At 44.5% G+C, this 21,165-nt stretch overlaps 1 protein-coding gene across 1 annotated transcript; it reads left to right on the top strand.

Annotated features, from left to right (window-relative positions):
• The first annotated feature begins 5,800 nt into the window (after positions 1 to 5,800).
• On the top strand, positions 5,801 to 20,956 carry LOC142312206 (uncharacterized). The gene is made up of 8 exons (XM_075351111.1): positions 5,801 to 5,946; positions 6,076 to 6,255; positions 6,338 to 6,461; positions 6,545 to 6,642; positions 6,836 to 6,926; positions 14,298 to 14,395; positions 14,554 to 14,629; positions 19,955 to 20,956. Exons 1-8 carry the CDS (start codon positions 5,869 to 5,871, stop codon positions 20,836 to 20,838), a joined length of 1,629 nt encoding a protein of 542 aa, XP_075207226.1. The 5' UTR covers positions 5,801 to 5,868; the 3' UTR covers positions 20,839 to 20,956.
• The last annotated feature ends 209 nt before the right edge of the window (positions 20,957 to 21,165 follow it).

Raw genomic sequence — 21,165 nt, 5'->3', positions numbered from 1 at the left:
CTCCAAAAGGGACTCTCATTTTGCCCTACCCCAGCGTTTGACTCCTTCCAATTGGACCAGGAGCTCAAACGAATCTATAGGAACATCAGGCCATGTGCGCACGTAGCGTAATTACATGTGTTTATGCTGCATTCTGCACCGCACAATAAAAGCATGCGTCCTGCGTCCCCAGCACAACCTATGAAGATTGTGAAAATTCCATCCGCACGTTGCGTTGTAGAGCGCGTTTTGCATGCTATCAAAACGCTGCTTTCTAAAAAGTAACAATTGTTTTATGCGTTCTGGATGCTTTCTCCTCTCTGTCTATGGCAGAGGCAGCATCCAGAAAGCACGAATTCTGCAGACACCAAAAATTGCACAAGCAGTGACTTTACGCTGCGATGCAGAACGCACTTACGTGCACACATAGCCTAAGACTCATACCACACTTTCAGGAGACTAATATGGCTTCTCCACCCAATGAGATTTCCCACAAAAATACAGTACAGACCTAAAGTTTGGACACACCTTCTCATTCAAAGAGTTTTCTTTATTTTCATGACTCTAAAAATTATAGATTCACATTGAAGGCATCAAAACTATGAATTAACACACGTGGAATGAAATACTTTACAAAAAAGTGTGAAACAACTGAAAATATGTCTTATATTCTAGGTTCTTCAAAGTAGCCACCTTTTGCTTTCATTACTGCTTTGCACACTCTTGGCATTCTCTTGATGAGTTTCAAGAGGCAGTCACCGGACATGGTCTTCCAACAGTCTTGAAGGAATTCCCCCATCCCCCCTTTTCTCCCCCCCACCCATTTCTCCCCCACCCATTTCCCCCCTCCATCTCCCCCCATTAATTTCTCCCCCCCTCCATCTCCTCCCACCCATTTCTCCCCCCTCCCATCCTCCTTCCCCCCATCCCCCCTATGCTCCCCCCTTCTTCGCCTATCCCCCCCTCCTCTTCCTCCCCCCCATCAGCATCTTCCCCAGCAGCATTAATCCCTCTCCCCCTACCAGCGTGCCCCCCAGCAGTATTAACCCCTCTCCCCCTACCAGCGTGCCCCAAAGCAGTATTAACCCCTCTCCTCCCACCAGCGTCCTCCAAAGCAGTATTAACCCCTCTCCTCCTACCAACATCCCCCAAAGCAGCATTAACCCCTCTCCTCCTACCAGCGTTCCCCCAAAGCAGTATTAACCCCTCTCCTCCCACCAGCGTCCTCCAAAGCAGTATTAACCCCTCTCCTCCTACCAACATCCCCCAAAGCAGCATTAACCCCTCTCCTCCTACCAGCGTTCCCCCATCAGTATTAACCCCTCTCCTTCTACCAGAGGCCCTCCGGCAGCATTAACCCCCATCCCATGCAAATGTCACCACAAGTACACCTCGTACACACACGGCTCCGCTCCGTACACACACGGCTCTGCTCTGTACACCTCGTACACACGCGGCTGTGCTCCGTACACCTCGTACACACGCGGCTCTGCTCCGTACACCTCGTACACATGCGGCTCCGCTCCGCACACCTCGTACACACGCGGCTCCGCTCCGTACACCTCGTACACACACGGCTCTGCTCCGCACACCTCGTACACACACGGCTCCGCTCCGCACACCTCGTACACACGCGACTCCGCTCCGTACACCTCGTACACACACGGCTCAGCTCCGCACACCTCGTACACACGCGGCTCCGCTCCGTATACCTCGTACACAAGCGGCTCTGCTACATCCACACTGTAAACCCCTCCTGACCCCACACATAACCTTCCCCTCATCCAGCACCATGACATGCAGAGTCCTGCATACACTGAGAGCTGATCATGTGACCCCTGGCTCCTCCCCTCCATGTGACATCATCACAGGTCCTAAAAGCACAGAGCAGCCATATGTCTAGGGTTGAGCCTAGAATGTATGGCCTGCAGTCAGGTCGTGAACGTGACTGGCTTCCTTGGTGGGCGTCGGCGATGTTTCTTCCCGTCCACTATAATCCTGCTGGCTCCGCCCCCTGCACCCCCCATGTGGAGCTCTTACCCTCTCCCTCCCCCGTTTCTATTATAATCACCTCTATGCCCACGTGGACTTAGAATAAATAATGTTTTTTCTGTCTGGAAACAGGCTGCATCGTGAACACGCCCCATCACATGACAAGTTATTTCATACCTGTCAGGAGCCCGTACACTCTAGCATCTAACATATCTAGTGCAGCTCTGCAGGTGGAGGTATGTGGAGATTCCCCATTACTGGGGCAGGGGGCATTAATATTATGTAATACACTAACTTTTAATAACTAGGGATGAGCGGACCTGTGGATGTTCGGGTTCACGCGACTTGAGTTAAGTTCAGTTCGAGACCCAAACCTTACCCTGGACTCTGAACCCATATAATTCAATGAGCACTCGAACTTTATTGCTGTAAAATGGTCGTAGTAAGGGTTAGGGGGCTGCAAAATGGGGGTAAAAGCAGGAAAATTGCCCTGCAAACATGTTGATAGGGAATAAAAAAAATGCTGTGGGGTACCCCCTATTATTGATAACCAGCACAGGTAAAACAGATAGCTGGGGGCTGCTGTTATCAGGCTGGGAAGGCCTATGGTTATTTGGCCTTTCCCAGCCTAAAAATAGCAGCTCACAGCTGCCCCAGGAGTTGTGCATTACATTAGTTGCACTCATTCTGACGCTTTACGTGGGCCCTTCCCAATTGCACTAGTGCGGTGGTAATCAGGGTAATGGTAGTTGGGATTGATGCCGGCCGTGTTGTGTTAGCTGGAATCAATCCTTGGTGTTAGTAATTGAGATAGACACCCCTGTTACTAACAAAGTTAGTGAAAAGAAAAAAAACACACGCACAAATACTTTATTAGAGAAAAGACTCCTCCAGAGTTTCCCTGGTTCACCATTGTGTGTGCGTATATGTATGTATATATGTATGTATGAGCAGCAGCCAGTCCCTCCAGTGGATGGTAGTGTGATGCACAGGGTCACTACGTAAGGACGGCTTCAGACGTCCGTGTTTAATCAGGTACCAATCACACGCATGGTTATGGTCACACATGTGACACCTGTGTTTGCATATGTGTGACAGGTACCTGAGAAAACACGGGTCTGTGAAATAAAAAGACTTTCCATATTTACCTACTGTCTCCCGCTCATGACCGCCGCTCTTTAAATTCATCGATTATTCACCGCACTCAGGACCTGGAAACCGGAGCATTGCGGGGACAGGTGAGTATTCTGCAAGCACAGTGACATCCAGGAGGTCACCGGAGTTCCCAATGAACTCTGATGACATCCTGATGACCCCCGCGAAACCCTCGCTACAGCTTCACGAGTTCATCAGCGTTCATTGGGAACTGTGATGAGTCCCCGATGCTGTCCCCACGATGTTCCGGCTTCCAGGTTCTCACTACGCACGCACGTTTGTGTGGCACCCCTGATCTGGTCAGGCACCACTGAGTACTGCACCCATGCTGGGGGAGTGCAAACAGGTAATCCCAAAGGCTAAATGGGGTGTGTACGCACAGGCACATTGTAACCAGGTTTCCCACACACATTAGAGGGGACCCATGGGCAGACCCAGGAGGGGGCGTGGCCTCCACATCTTAGCTAGTGGTGCGGTGGAGAGGCTGGAAACTAGTGTGGCAGTGAGTCAGAGAGAAGCAGTGGAGGAGGACACATGTCAGTCTGAAGCGGAGAGCGGGCATGCAGACACGCTAGTCAGACCCTGCCTGTGTAGTGGTTGTTGGTGAAGGAGAACAGTCACCAGAAGTTGGACAGAAAGACGCTGAGGAAATCAGTTAGTCTGGATGACACTGAGGGAACCAGCTGGTGGTGTACGGAGACTTCTGGAGGGCTAGGCACGCAGGGGAAACAGGTTCCCGAAGTAGGCTCAAGTTTAAGTATCTACTAAACCTGCCGGTGGGGTGGACAACAAGTCCCACACCAACCAACACAGAGTCCGAGCATTAGCAGCAACGAGGGGGCCCATAAGGAGGATCGAGCTTGCAGCTATCCACTTTGGTCCATGCTGCCAGCAAACGGGACAGAAAGAGGAGAAAAGGCAGGTGCGACTTCCATGGATGAATCCCACAGTACTTTAAGTCAGGGGTTGTCCGAAACAAGAAGTGCTAGGAAGGCGAGTCAGCAGTCACCCCTACACCAGCCTGAAGGATACCTGGTTCTCTCTGGTCTATCTCAGTATCGCCCGGGTCATCTCACAAAACCAGCTTAACGTGAGTAAACAAGTTAAAAGACATTTTTGGACTGAGACTGAATTCTTCTGCGACCTGTTGTCCCACACACATACACCCGAGCCCCTGGGGCCAGCCTCACTCTCGGGAGGCCACACCATCTAACTGCAAATACCATCAGCCCCAGACGCTCGTTAAACTGCAGTGGCGGTCACCACCTCACTCTGACCGCAAACCGAGAGTGGCGTCACGACTCCTATGAAAGTGAACCCGACATACCTGTTGCCAGAAGAGTCCCTACAGAGAAGTCCCCGCAGTGTCTTGGAGGCGACCGCTGCAGCGCTGTGGTGGGCGACTCAGACGTACGTATGTATATACACATAGCAGACACACATGGATACACCGAGCACATAAACACACATAGCGCACATGCATGTATACACCGCACACACACACGCACACGCACACTGCTGTATACTTACCCAGCGATGCGGTCCCCGGCGCTGTGTCTGCTTCCAGCTCCACATGGCACTGAATATTCAGTGAGTTTAATGAGCGGGGGTCAGGAGCGGGAGGCAGCAGAGCCGGAGACAGCATATGCTGGAGAGAGGTAAATCTAGAAAATATTTTTATTAAAAAGACCCGTGTTTTCTCCGGTACGTGTAACACTGATGTCACACGGATCACATCAGTGTGCGATCCGTGTGACACCCGTGCTGCCGGAGAAAAAGCGGACATGCCTGCGTGTGTGCGTGTGGGGCCATGAGGGGTCACATGGTCCGTTTTAAAACACAGACTTGTGAGTAACAGCAAATAACATGGGTACATGTGGCATCCATGTAAAAAACGGATGTCACACGTACCTGAAACACTGACGTCTGAAACCAGCCTAAACATGTATATATAAAGACAAAATAAAGTAAAAAGGGAGTGTGTGAATAATTGCTTTATGGTGTGAAAGTATGGGAGTCTCACAAAGAGAGAACTAAGCCAGTGCAATCAAATGAGCAGATCCAGGTGCAAAATCAAATAACAACCATACATAACCATTATAATATGTGAATACACTTGCAGGAGAATAGTTACCATATTAATGTGCCCCAGTGACGCCCGGGGGACTTTTGACACTCATATTGAAACTGATGCAAAATAGTTTTTTATTATCTATCTCTATAGCAATCACATCTGTCTAAAACACATTAAAAAAGCAACTAAAAACACTACAAAAATGCAGCAAATCCGCAATCATTATTATACCCATGGTTTTTATAGCGATTTTGACTGACTTTTGAAGTAAATTGGTGAAAAAATGCTGAAAGAATTGTCATGTTGCAAATTATTTCTACTAGTCACTGATGAGCAACGTGTGCATGACACTTCGGGATTCTCATTGACTTTGCTGCTCTCAGGTTTTAGTCAGGTTTTGTGACAAAACTGCATAAAAAATCCAGTGTGTGGACATAGCCTAACAGTATGTGACAGCGAGCAAACTGCATCGTGATGTACAGTAACTGCAAAGTTCTAGAAGAGAAGAAAGGGTTTTTCCAACAATCAAAAAATGGAAAATACAAAATCTACAGGTCACATCTCCTGGGATGTTACATCATCTTCTTCCCATTTAGGTTCCTACAATATCGGATCCTTTTAGTAGAGATCATCAATATAAAAGAATTTTCCTGATTGGCCCATGAAGGATGGAAAGAGACAGGGACAAGATGGTGGAAAGGATATTACACCTCACCCTAGAGATCCTCTTCCGGCTTACTGGAGAGGTGAGAGATCCTGATGACATCACATTACATCATTCTTATCTATGGGAATAACAGATGGACAGAACTGGAGAGGTGAGGACTCTGGAAATGTCTGTAGTGAGATTTATTACTGTGTCTCTCCATAACCAGGATTACACAGTAGTGAAGAAGACCTCTAGTGAGCGCTGTCAGGCCCCTGTGTCTGAGGGATGGGGAAGACCCCTGAGCCCAATCACGGGGCCTCCACCTCACCCCCCGATACATGAGGACATCAATGACCAGAAGATCCTAGAACTCACCTACAAAATGATTGAGCTGCTGACTGGAGAGGTGACACTGCTGGTAATGGTGGGGCATTATACAGTAACGCTATGAAGGGATCGGGGGATGACAGTATCATTGTATGTGTCAGGTTCCTATAAGGTGTCAGGACGTCACCGTCTATTTCTCCATGGAGGAGTGGGAGTATTTAGAAGGACACAAAGATCTGTACAAGGACGTCATGATGGAGGTGCCCCAGCCCCTCACATCACCAGGTAATATACAGGACTAAATACACACTACCTATAATTATCTGTATGTAAGGAATTAATTCAGTCCCTGTATGTGTCGTCTCCAGTTCTATCCAGTGAGAAGACAACACCAGAGAGATGTCCCCGTCCTCTTCTCCCACAGGACTGTAAACAAGAAGATCCCAAAGTTCCTCAGGATCATCAGGTAGATGGAGAGAAGGTGTCATGAAATCTCCCTATGATGTGTAGACGGCTGTGAAGATCTTGAGCTCAGTCTTGTGTTATCCTCCAGTATTATATGTTTTATACTTGTGTAATGAGAGCGGTGGAGATGGCAGGATTACAGCTGATCATAGATGTGACTTCTCCATCTGTGACTTTTACAATATTTGTTTCAGGGTGAAGATCTGACCCATATTAATACTACAGGGACATATGTGAGGGGTGATGAGCGCTGTAAAGAAGAGATTCCTACATATGGCTACCCAGGTGAGTAGTGACCACTAAATGCAGAGAAGTCACAGATTGTTCTCAGTCACCGGCTGTGGCTGCTTTATCGACAGTGTTGTCTGGTCATATCTCAATTAAAGGTCACCATAACTCCATGCTTCTCCACCCAAAACTCTCTCTATTAGTTTGAGTATTTTTGTAAGAACTTGTACTGCAGTCATCCATAGTTTAAATTGAGAGGCCAGAAAATTATTACATTTAATTTATTCTACTCATAAGTTTTAATTTTGGCCAAATGTGAATTTCTGTACAGTAACATCAGAGTATCCTTTTATCCTGACATTTCTGTGAGAAAAGAACTGACTAACTTCAAAGAGGTTTATGACAAACTACATGAAAAAGCATTACACCTTTGTCCTGATATCTAAGCTGTGCGTGGTTGATGGCTCTATTGATTCTATGTTATGAAATCCATGATGTTTTCGATCCAAAGGAAGGAAAATACCTGCACAATCTTCACTATCTCCTGATATGGGGAGCACTAACACTTTTTCTACCTTTTTAGTCAGGAATAGAGATGGGTGAACCTGCAGATGTTTGGGTTCAGCGGGTCCAGGTCCAGTCCAGTCCCAAAATAAAAGTCCAGTTCAGGACCAGACTTGAACCCCCATATGAGTCTATGTGAACCCGAACATTGTGCTGTAAAGTGGTGGTTGAAAGGGCTAGGGGGCTGCAAAGCAGGACAGTTATACCTACCAACCTTCCCCTCTTCTGTCACACTGCTTCCAGGTCTGCTCATTAACTCTCATACATATTCACTGCTTCCCCCACCCACCATCAGTCCCAGCGTCTATGATTGGCTGCAGTCAGACCACGCCCCCACCCTGTGTGACAACGTCTGTGATTGGTTGGAATCACGCATGCTGTCTGCGTCTCTATAGTGGTGCTAAAGTAAGTAAATATATTTAAAACATGGAGTAGGGACCCAGCATCGAAGGTATGGTTTGATTCAGCATCCTAGCACCAGTATGGCAATGCCTTTAATTTATATGTGAAAATCCTGCTGGTTGGTTCCCTTTAACCCCTTAACAACCAAGGTCATACTGGTAATTTTTTGGTCGCCTTGCTTTGGTTACTGTGGGCTCCGGCAGTAAGGCTGTGGTATTCCTTGCACATATCTACTGATCTGATCAGCAGACGTGTGGATAACAGGTGTGGGTGGATCGGAGATCCACTCGTGCATTTTAAACCCTTAGATCGCACTGTCAAACACTAACAGTGTGACTTAAAGGGTCATCGGCGGCCATATAATGCGATCACGAAGCACCATGGTGTTGGCATGGTAGCTGAGGGTCAGTCAATGACCTCTGACACTACCATGACTCACTTTCTATGAGAGCCGACAACGTGCCAGAGAGCTCCTGCTTTCCTGAGCTAAAATAGCCATCAAACTTGCTGGAAATGGGGAAAAAAGCCTCGGAAAACCTCCTAAGGGCTCAGGGATCCCTCTCACCCTAGACTCCTTCGTCACAAAGGAATAACTGGACCCCCCCCCTGCTCAAGCAGCAGTTCTGTGATGAAAACCTGTAACCTTGTCCACCTTCTGAGTTCGCAGGGGGAGAGGGAGGGGGGTAGGAGGATCGCAGGATAACGTCACCGTTTGACGCTGGTCTCCCGCTTCTGAATGCTGCTTTAGAGTGTCTGTCCCCGCTCCATTACCTCCCCTGACCACCTTGGATGTGGACCTGTCGGCCTCCTCTCCCGATCCTAAAGTCCTCAGCGGGCCGGTCGACTGGAGCAAGGCCTCTTTTTTGGAGATAGAAGATCCGGGTTGCTGGAGGAGCTCCTCACGGCATTACGTGATACCCTGTGGAGGGGTAACTCCGACCACAGTTGGTTGATCCACAGGAGGGCAACATCCCAGACTCGCCAGAACGGCTGCAATCCCTGGAGATGAGAGAGGCCCTTGAGAGTGGGCCTATGTCAGACTCCCCCCTGTGGTCCATAGGCATCAGGATCTTCCTCCACGCCCCAGTGAAAGAGAAAATTTCCTCCACACACATCTCTGCCATTTTAGGACCTCAACAACTGCCCTGATGCCCTCCCCCCTGGATCAGCCTGTCAGTGTGCCCCTTGCCCTGAATTGAATCCCTCAACCCACAAGCCTCCTTTTACTTCTTCAGCCCACTCCCCCAGACTGGTGGGTACATGTTCATCAGCTCTCCACAAAAAGGAACTTTATAGCCTTAAGATTGGAAATCAAGGATGCCTGTCGGTCTGAGATTGCAGCAGTTAGGCAGGACATGCTGTCCATAACAAAAAAGATCAGTCAGATTGAGGAAGACTATAGTGAAACAAGATCAGCAATGCGTCAGCTCCAATCACAGGTCTCCTCACAGGCAAACATAATCAGGGATCTCCAGCATCATGTAAATAATGGGGGGAGGAGGCACAATATCAGAGTGAGAGGGGTTCCGGAGTTCCGTGATGGGGAGGACGTGAGGAAAGTCCTACAATCTATTTTTAACTCCATTCTGCACCACTCAGTTGAGCAACCTCTTAAAATGGAGATAGCCCATAGGGCCGTGAGATCTAAAAATATGGAAGGTAACCCCCAGGACATCATTTGCCATATTACGGATTTTTCTCTCAAAGATTAAATAATGTCTAATGCCGGCGTCACACGATACGATATATCGGGCGATATGTCATCGGGGTCACGTCGTTAGTGACACACATCCGGCATCGTTTGACATATCATACCGCGTGACACTTCCGAACGACTATGAACGAGCAAAAATACTCACCTTATTGTTGCTCGTTGACACGTCGTTCATTTTCAAAATGTCGGTCCTCCTTCTGTGCTCCGGTTGTTCATCGTTCCCGAGGCAGCACACATCGCTCCGTGTGAAACCCCGGGAGCGATGAACTGCAGCTTACCTGCGTCCCGCCGGCAATGCGGAAGGAAGGAGGTGGTCGGGATGTTACGTCCCGCTCATCTCCTCCCCTCCGCTTCTATTGGCCGGCTGCTGTGTGACGTCACTGTAACGCCGAACGTCCCTCCCCCTTCAGGAAGAGGATGTTCGCCGCCCACAGCGACGTCGTCCGGGAGGTAAGTACGTGTGACGGGGGGGTTAAGAACTTTGTGCGCCACGGGCAACTAATTGCCCGTAACACACAAACGACGGGGGCGGGTACGATAGTCCCGTGTGACGCCGGCATAAGACTCGACTGCCAAGACAAATCAGCTTCCAAGGGGCTAAAATCTAGCTATTTCAAGACCTATCCTGGCTTATCCTTCAACAGCGGAGAGTCCTCTGCCCTCTCCTCTCCAGACTCAGGGAAAATGATGTCCTTTATAGGTGGGGGATTCCCTTTTACCATCACTGCAAGAAAAGGAGACAAGACAGCGGTCTTGAAAAACCCAGAAGATCTTCCAAGTTTCTACCAGGTCTTTGCTAACAGTCCTCCAGACCACCTGGATTGGACCCCGACCCAACCTCTCGCCTCCTTACCGTGAACCTGGCAAGAGATCTCCCCTTGTAAGAGAAGGACGCAGGGTCTGTCTCCTGGATGGTAGCCATGCCTGAGGGGTGACTATGATATTTAATCTACCCTTGTTCCCCTCAGGCTGGAGTGTTTGAGGAAGGAGGTTTGATGGTTGGAGAGCTGGACTCTGCCATATTTTCTCATTATTTCCCATTTCCTCCTATATATAGAGCTCAGAAAGGAAATGTATTACTGTTTACTGATCTTTGTGGTTTGACACACTCCCACTACAGGAGTTGCTACTGAGATATGGGTGGTGTCGTGTGGCGTTTTCTTCAACTCTTGTATTTGGTATATAGACTGCTAAGGTTATTATACTGCATCTCCTATTGGTTGTTTTTTGTTATGTCTATGTTTATCCATTTTGTTCCTAAGTATACTACTCTGATCCCTCCTCATAGTCCCCATACAGTCCAGGAAAGTGGTCCAATTTGGTCAGGATTAGCACACTATACCTTAGATTTCCAGTCATTAGTCTTGCCATGCACTTTGTCTCCTTCTAAGATACATTATTGTTAAAATATTCTCATTAAACATCAAGGGTTTGAACTAAGTTGTCAAGAGACGACTCGTACTTCGAGAGTTGCGTAAAGCTAAGGCGGATATAGTATTTCTACAGGAAACACACCTAACCCCCTCCGGGTCCTTTAAAATTGTGCAACATATATTCCTCCAATTATTCTCTGCTACATCCTCGTCTAAGCATGGAATCAATGGTGCTCTATAAATAAATAATAATAATAAAACAGGAGTGGCCATCCTCATTTCCCCTCTCTGTCCCTTCCAAGTGCACAGGTCAGCTGTTGATCCACAATGTGGTTATATCATTCTTCAGGGAATGCTAATGGGGTCACAGGTCCTGTTATGTAATTTATATGTTCCTAATACAAATCACACTAAATTTGTATCATCGGTTCTCTCTCCTTCCCACAGATTGGTGATCTACACTGATAGTAGGAGGTGACTTCAACAATTACATTTTCTGACTTTGTCGATAGACTATCCTCCCTGACAGAACATTCTAGGCCCCAGAACGACACCTCTCTCTCCATGAATTTCTGTAATTAAAACCACAAACATATGCTGTATGACCTTTTGGATAGTCGATAATCTGACGGTGAGACAATATATGTTTTACTCCCACCCCCACCATTCTCATAGCCAAATACATTATTTTTTTGGTAATCTGGTAACCGTGATAACTTTGCGTCACGCACACATAGGGAGTATTTCGTGCTCTGACCATGCCCCTCTTTCTGTTGATCTAGAATTAGAGATCAGGCCCCCTAGAGTAACACATTGGTGCCTCAATGAACTACTGTTGACTAATGCCCTTTCCGGGGAAAAACTAGGTGAAATCCTCCAAAATTACTTAAAAAAATAGCCCTTCTACCCCCTCCCTTCCCAGTCTATAGGAAGCGTATATCAGTGCTTAGAGGGAAATGTATTGCCTTCTCTTCCCACTTGAAGAAAACAGCTTGACCAGATTTAAGTAAATGCAAACGAAAGTTAAAAAAGGCAGAGTCGCGATTATTATCCCATCCCACTAAAGCACGGTTAAAAGTGGTTATAGACCTTAGAGCCCAACTGAAAGTTTTAGCCCACGGGGAAGTAGCAATGCTTCTCCATTATTCCCGTCAATGGTACTATAAATATGGTAACAAACCGTGAGTGCTTGGCTTCCCCAACCAGTTCATAAGGACCAGATGCGGTTTGTTCGTTTTAGGCAGCCGGGGGACCACACTAGATGTATTATAGATCTGGTGGATGTGGCGGACAGAGAGAGTATGGAAACAATCCTACAGGGCCTTGATGCGGAGAAAGCCTTTGATTGGCTAGACTGGTCATTTATGTTCCATGCATCAAGTCACTTTGGCCTCTCCGGTCCTTTTGTTACGGTACTGAGAGGTCTCTACTATTACTCCATGCCCACTCTTGTTGCCTCTCCATTAAAAATGGGATGAGACAGGGATGCCTGCTCTCCCCATTGTTATATATGCTAAGTGTTTAACCCTTAGCTGCACAAATACAGAATAATCCTAATATTCAGGGGGTGCAAGTTAAAACGAAATCTTTTAAAGCTGCGTTATTCGCTGACAATGTGATGTTGTCCCTGACCAACCCCTCTCTGCCAAACCTTCACCGGACGCTTGACTGCTATGCCAAATTGTCTAGCTATAAAATAAATGTAAGTAAGACTGAGGCCTTGCCCTTGAATATCCCAAATTCCAGTACCTAAAGCTATTTTTTAATTATATCTGGCGCTCCTCCTCCCTGCGTTATTTGGCAGTCCATATTACGCCTAAATATAAATCCCTGTTCCAAGCAAATCTTCCCCCTTTTATTCAAGATGTGACTTCCCGTCTGGAAAAATGGTCCTCCCTTCAGTTATCTCTTTCGGGTAGAATTGCGGCGGTGAAAATGTCTATCCTCCCTCGTTTCTTATACCTATTTGAAATGATCCAAGTTAAAGTCCCCTTAATAATCCTAAAAAGAGTTCAGCCATCACTCATGAAATTTATATGTCATTCAGGCAGACACCAGATTCCAGACTCAGTTATGATGGCCCTTAAAAAAACGAGGAGGCTTGACATGTCCAGTCCTCACTTTATATTATTATGCAACACACCTACGCTGCCCTTCCTCCTGGTTGACACTTCATGCCTATAATAAATGGACAGAAATCGAAAAATTGTGGTTAGCCCCATTCCATCTGAGCTCTTTAGTTTGTTAACAACCGTATGACACTCCCTCGGGCAATTTATTGGGACCAAGGGCCTTCACTAGAGAGATATGGAGAATTATCTAAGTTAGCTATCAAAGCGTCTCTTCTCACTCTTTTCCTATTCACACCTAGTCTTTCGACGGTCATGGGCTTTAAAGTAGTTAGGCAATACTTACGGTTCTTTTCTGCTTTAGGGACTTGATGGATCTCTCAACATTAAAGACATTCCAGTCGCTATGTGATCACCATAATATCTCACTTCACTTACAATTTTCGTATCAGCAAATATCACATTACTTTTCGACGGTCATGGGATTGACACAGATTCCTAATCCATCCCGTTTTGAGTACCTATGTACCTAGGTATACCTATATATGGAGAAGATGCAGAATTATATACCAGTTAGAAACCCAAGCGTCTCTTCTCACTTGTTTCCTATTCACACTCAGTCTCGGTCATGGGCTTTGAAGTAGCTAGACAATAGGCAGCTATGGTTCTTTTCTGCTTTAGGGACTTTATTGATCTCTTAACCATGACATTAAAGACATTCCAGTCACTACTAGAGATGAGCGAACTTTCAGTTTTGAGGCTCGGGGTTCGGGCTTGGAAAATGATGTGAAAACCCCCATGGTGAGTATTGCACTGTGCTGGTGTCTAAGTGCTGCGCAGCATTGTGTGAGCAGCAGGATGTGTGTCATTGGCTCAGATTTCCCTTACATTCTGCGTTCTGAGATATAATGTTCATGGAGAATGTTTCGATCCTCAATAAATATTCTGTATAAAGAAAACCAGATTAAGCTGGTACTGACATGGTATTACACACCAGAACTGCTCCATAATTTGAAATAAAAAATTAATTTTATAAGTGTATTTGCAATGTGCAATTTGACTTTTTTCACTATTTCTACACATTTAGAATTTTTTGTCATTTTCCAGAACACTATATAGTAAAATGAAGGGTGTCATTCAAAAGTACAACTTGTCTCGCAAAAAATAAGCCCTTGTATGTCAATATTGACAGAAAAATAAAAACCTTATTGTTCTCGGAAAAAGGAGAGGAAAAAATGAAAATGGAAAATTGCCTGGAGTGAATAGGTTAAAGAATTAATTCAGTCCCTGTATGTGTTTCCTCCAGGTCTGTCCAGTGAGAGGACAAAACCAGAAAGATGTCCCTGTCGTCTTCTGCCACAGGATGGTTCAAAAGAAGATCCCAATGTTCCTCAGGATCATCAGGTAGCTGGAGAGAAGGTGTCATGAAATCCCCCTATGATGTGTAGACGGCTGTGAAGGTCTTGTGCTCAGTCTTGTTTTATCCTCTAGTATTATATGTTTTATACTTGTGTAATGAGAACTTCTCCATCTGTCTGTGACTTTTACAATATTTGTTTCAGGATCTGATCCATATTAATAGATTTGTGAGCGAGGATGAGTGGTGGAAAGAGGAAATTCTAACAGAAAGCCTCCTAGGTGAGTAGTAACCACTAAATGCTGATACAGGTAAAATATATCTTTATATACAGTATGTGTATCTACTGCACTAAAATCAACTTTTTGGACACCATCATTAAACTACGAAACAATGAAATAGAGACATTCCTTTACCAGAAGCCAATTGACCATCCAACATACCTGAAATGGGACGTTTTTCATCCAAAAAACATAAAAAAAACTCTATAGTGTACAGTCAGGCCATCAGGTACAATAGGATATGTTCCATCACTACAGATAGAGACAATAACCTTGAGGGCCTCAGAAAGATCTTTTAAATTTGAGGCTACCACCCAAGAATAATTGAAAACCAGATTGCAAGAGCCACCAGAATATCAATAAACCATCTCCCACATTATAAAACTTAAGAAGAAAACAACCGGGTCTCTCTTGTGATCACCTACAATCCAAATCTGGAGATGTTAAGAGGAGCTGCATGGAAACTACAACCATTACTGCAAAAAGATGCCCAATTAAAATCTATTTTTCCAGACCCCCCACTTCTGTGTTTTAGGCAGCCCCCGAATCTAAGAAGCATCATTGTCAGAAGCTCCCTGTCCTCTCCAACAACAACAGGAACATTTCCCTGCAACCAGAAAAAATGTAAGACCTGTCCATTTATATTGACAATGGCCATGATAAAGATTCCCAGATCACATCAGGACTACAAGACCCCAGGTACCTTCAGCTGCACCACAACCAATGTGGTGTACTTAATTATATGTACCAAATGTCCAACTGGGGGTCTGTATGTAGGGGAGACAGGACAACAGCTCAGGACAAGGATGAATTCTCATCGCCACACATTTAAAGAAAAAAGAATAGATCTACCTGTGGCCAAACATTTTTGTAACCCAGACCACAGCATCATGGACATGAAATTGCTGGTATTGAAAGGAAATTTCAAATCCCAGAGAGATAGGAGACTATGGGAGTACAAACTTATGATGACCTTTGACACATTCAGAGTAGGAATGAATGTGTCTCATGGATTCATGTCTTTTTACATCAATTTAGAAATGTTCACCTCAGACCATCCGGGGGCATCACAACTCTGGACCAGACCTCAATCAGGGGTCAATAAAACTTTCACACTCCTTATCTATGAACTGTTCCAATATTTATTATCTGCTTCACGTCACTTGTCTTATTTACTACTTCATTCTATGTCCTTAATTTATTGTACATTAATTAAAATACAATACAATACAATATTATATCAAAAAGCAAGATTGCCAATTCATCAGGTCTGTAAGCTGTAATATACATGCACTAAAAACTCAGCAAGTTTTATTCATTGTATGTATAAAACCACTTAGAAATTTATTTTGTTCCAAAATTGAACTCTAATGCCATCTAGTGGTAAAAAAAATTATCGCATATAAAGTATACAAGATGTCGCACAAATTGTAAAAAGTTTTTTTTATGTTATTATTATATGGAAAAAACATGCTTAGTGCAAAAAGATGTTAAGTAGAGGTAATAAACCTGCACTAAACATAGAATTCAACAAACATTTAGTATTAAAGTATAGCGACACTGAATTAAACTTACTTAGTGCAGAGCGGTATTCGGTCAGACCCTGTTGCCTCGACACGTGTTTCGTGGTACAACTTCATCAGGTGCCTCCTGATGAAGTTGTACCACGAAACACATGTCGAGGCAACAGATTTTTTAGTGCAGGTATATTAAGCGGGCTTTACACGCTACGAGATCGCTACAGCGATCTCGTTGGGGTCACAGATTTTGTGACGCACATCCGGCCGCTGTAGCGATGCCGTTGCGTGTGATACCTATGAGCGATTTTGCATCGTCGCAAAAACGTGCAAAATCTCTCATCGGTGACATGGGAGTCCATTCTCAAATATCGTTACTGCAGCAGTAACGAAGTTGTTCCTCGTTCCTGCGGCAGCACACATCGCTCCGTGTGACACCGCAGGAACGAGGAAGCTCTCCTTACCTGCCTCCCGGCCACAATGCGGAAGGAAGGAGGTGGGCGGGATGTTCGTCCCGCTCATCTCCGCCCCTCCGCCTCTATTGGGCGGCGGTTCAGTGACACTGCTGTGACGTCACTGTGACGCTGAACGAACCGCCCCCCCTTAGAAAGGAGGCGGTTTGCCGGTCACAGCGACGTCGCAGGGAAGGTAAGTCCGTGTGACGGGTCCGGGCGATGTTGTGCGACACGGGCAGAGATTTGCCCGTGTCGCACAACCGATGGGGACGGGTACGCACGCTGGCAATATCAGTACCGATATCGCAGTGTGTAAAGCGGCCTTTACGGCTTACAGACTTGATGAATTGGCAATCTTGCTTTTGATATAATATTGTATTGTTTTGTATTTTAATTAATGTACAATAAATTAAGAGCTTTTATACTCAATTTTTGAAACTTTGTTTCTAATTGCGTCATTGGTTAACGAATTTAGCTCATTATTTTATGATATTTTTGATATATTTGATCCATTCTATGTCCTGTTGTGTATAAATATGTGACTCTTCAGATTTTGTGTTATATGGAGCCTGATAAAGAGACCTGAGTGGTCTCGAAAGCTTGCTATTATTACCATCTTTTCAGTTAGCCATTAAAAGGTATCAACTACTGAGGACTCTCAGCTCTTTTGAACAATTTTTTTTATCACTAAATTCTGAGAATTTACAGATTCTTCTCAGTCACCGACTGTTCCTGCTTTATTGGGAGTGTAGGCTGGCCATATCACAAGCAGTCACCATACTGCCACTAAACCACTACATGCTGCTCTACCCAAAAGTATCTCCATTGCTTTGGACATTGATAGCGCTTTATTTGAAGTGAGATCCTTTTTGGCCAGAGCTTAAAAGCCAGAGAATCCACGCTAACCTCTGGAGCTAGGTGATGACCATTAGCTGCCCAGATCTATAAACTGTAAAACCAAATGACAGCAAAAGTAGATGTGCTGACAACTTAAAATATCTTTTGGAGAAAAATATTATCTACATGGTGTACCCCAAAGAGAAAGTGCAGGGTAATAACTGTTGCCTTCCTAGAATCCTGGTATCTTGTTGGATGGCTCTACCTTCTCTCCCTTCTGTGCTGCTGAACCTGTTCCTAGGGACGCTACATGAGAAGGTCCAGTCTTTTCAGCCAAAATTCACTTTGACTATTTGCTTCTTTTATTGTCTTGTATTTCTACAGATTTGCTATACATGATATGTTTGATTGTGGGGTGATTGACTGCCTTCTCTATTAGTCTGCAATTCCCGGATGGTCTAAAACGTACACGTTAGACATTCGGCAGAGGCAATGGAGACTTTTATTTACTCTTTAATGATTTATAATGTACTATGTTCGTCATAAGTCTTTTCTCTGCCTTTGATGCGAGCTCGCAAGCTGAGCCCACACCTTTGTCAGTAGAAGAAAGCTGATTTAATCAGCAATCATCGGCCTCTAACAGTTTTTAACCTGTTAAATGCTGCTGTCAATCTCTGACAGTGGTATTTAACAGGCGCCTCTTCGGTCATTTTTCGGCACGATCGCGAGACGCCAGTGGGTTGTCATTACAGCCAGGGTTCTGTAGCAGACCCTTGCGCCTGTCATCACAGTACTCCTCAGAAAACCAGCCTGTGGCCTTGATTCATAGGAAACTGATTTTTGCAGGTTCAAGTTCCCTAAAGGGACAATTAAATACAAAGAAAAGTAGAAAAAAATGTAGGAAGTTGCAAAGAAAAATATTTATCAACAAGTTTTCATCTTTTCAAAGAGATTCATAAAACCTATTTTGAAGTGACTTTCAGGGGCCTATATTTGATAAAACTGCGCTCCTCATAGTATCTAAAGCCATAATCAGGAAGTTTATTAACGCTTTAGGTGCCTCACAAGAACTAGCACCAAGTGAAATGCAAAAATGAAAAATTCCTTTTTTCACTAAAATGTTGATTTACTTCATTTTTAGCCCAACTATAGTTGAACCCGTATTGTTCGGACACATGGCAGTCCTCAGAAGGGATGGCCAGTTGGCTAGTGGAACTCAGATTTGCTGAAATAGTTTGCAAATCTCGCCTCCCCACCATGAGGGAATTGCAGAAAACTAAAACAGTAGAAAACATCATTGAAGGAGATTTTATCTATAGGTGTAATGGCTACTTTCTGCCAATTCCCAAAAAGTGCTTATGAGGTCAGAGTGGATGTTGCAGAATAAAAAGTGCAAACATATTTTAGTTTCCAATATATAGTACCCACCTTCTGGAAACATGCATATCGTAAGTTAAGTGAGTTCTTCACACTACAGCAATGATAAACATGTGGATGCTAAGGCTGAAGTTACACTTGAGTATGACTTGCCCATCGCATCGACAGGCTGCCCGCTCTCCTGACAGAAGTGTGGTAGCTCCATAGAAATACATGCAGCTGACCCGCTTCTGTCTGAACAGCCAGCGACCAGTCAGGGCGATGCGATGTGATCCTCCCACATGCAAATGTGTCTTCAGTATAAAGAGGATTGCAGTATTTCTTTATCAAAGCCATGTTGCTTTTAAATAGCCATGGAGCTACTGGTTATGTGGAAACCTAAGTCAGGGGCTTGCTTTTTACTGAATTAGTAGAAGTTTAATTGCTATAATTTGGGGCTGCATATTTTTTGATGGCCTTTTATCCCAATGTTTGAGAGGCAAAATAAAAAAAGATGGCCACATCTGATGATCTACTGGCTCATCGTTTAAAGGGGTATTCCGGAGAGACAAATTATTCTAATGGCCTGCCCCTCAAAAACTATAACGATAAGATCCATAGTGCTGTTCCCAACCCTCACGGTAGCTATAAGTCAGTGTAACACTAGAGCTGGTCTTTGGTGCTCCTCCTCCCTTCTGGGATGTTACATAACACACCAGGGACCACATCTGCTCTATACTGTTAGAAACACCAGCCCTCGCCATGCCCCTTGTTCTCAGACTTTAGGGAAGCAGATATTATCAAGATACTGGCTGTTATTAACAGCTTGGGGCAGACAATGCCCCCGAATGTGTGATGGAATGTCAAAGAAGGGAGGGGGCACCAAGGTGCAGCTTCAGAATGTATCTAACTTACAGGTACTGTGATGGTGGGGAACAGCACTATGGATCTCATCTTTATAGTTTGAATAAATGGCCATTAGAATGATTTTTTTTTATCTCTTCTGAGTTCCCCTTTAAGGTCTACCGTTAGATTGTGAACTGCTTTTGTCTTACTGAAAAAATTCAATTACAATTTCTAACAATATTTTATGTACAAATGTTGTAAAGTTATAATTTATGAATTTAAATAAAATATAATTTTGGTTTCAATCTTTGCAGATGACGATACCAGAAGTTCAGAGAGACAACGGACCTCTTTATTTTTTAAATCAGATGACATTAATATCACACAAGATATTTCATCATCTTCTTACAGTGAAGATCTATCATCTGATCCTTTTAAACAGGTCATATCTTATTATTCATCAGAGACTATTGGTCACAAAAAGAATGTTAAAAATCAAAATGCTCTCCCAGGAAATAGCCCAATTTTAAGTTCAGAATATGGAAACGGCTTTTCCACAATAGAGTCTCAAAACATTTCCACAAGGGAGGAAATATTCTCTTGCTCAGAATGTGGGAAAAATGTTATTGACAAAACAAATCTCGTTGAACAGAAGAAAAGTCAAACACTGGAAAAGCCATATTTATGTCCAGAATGTGAGAAAAGTTTTGCAAATCAATCAAATCCTGTTACACAACAGAGAATTGACACAGGGGAAAAGCCATATTCATGCTCAGTATGTGGGAAAGGTTTTTCAAATAAATCAAATTGTGTTACACATCAAAAAATTCACACAGGGGAGAAGCCATATTCATGTGCAGAATGTGGGAAATGTTTTTTAGATAAATCAAATTTTAATGCACATCAAAGAAGTCACACAGGGGAGAAGCCATATTCATGCTTAGAATGTGGGAAATGTTTTTTATATAAATCACATTTTGTTACACATCAAAGAATTCACACAGGGGAGAAGCCATATTCATGCTCAGAATGTGGGCAGTGTTTTAGGCATCAACAAGTTCTTTTTAGACACCTGAGAATTCACACAGGGGAGAAGCCACATCCATGTTCAGAATGTGGGAAACGTTTTACCCGGAAATCAAGTCTTGTAAGCCATCAGAAAATTCACACACGGGAGAATGTGGGAGTTGTTTCATAGACATATTTGGACCTTTTTAAACATGAGAGAAGACACAGTAAAAAGATGCAATCTTTGACTGAACAAACTTCTTTCCTATCGATATTAGAACAATAAACATGTTCGTATTGCAAAATTACTTTTTCAATATACAGTACTTTCCTTCAGGGTGGGAACATCTGCTGTGAGCCAATTTTTTTAAGTAACTTTTCCAAGTTGACTATACCCTAATCTCTACATATAATTGCCTTATTATGTCTGTCTGTCTTGCTCCAAAACGACGTCATTACAGTGACAACCGTCGCATTGGCCACTAGTCCCGGCCACGCCCCCCGCACGCATTGGCCG

The sequence above is a fragment of the Anomaloglossus baeobatrachus genome, chromosome 5, assembly GCF_048569485.1.
Source record: "Anomaloglossus baeobatrachus isolate aAnoBae1 chromosome 5, aAnoBae1.hap1, whole genome shotgun sequence".
Lineage (NCBI taxonomy): Eukaryota > Metazoa > Chordata > Amphibia > Anura > Aromobatidae > Anomaloglossus > Anomaloglossus baeobatrachus.
This window is presented reverse-complemented; position numbering and strand designations above follow the sequence as displayed.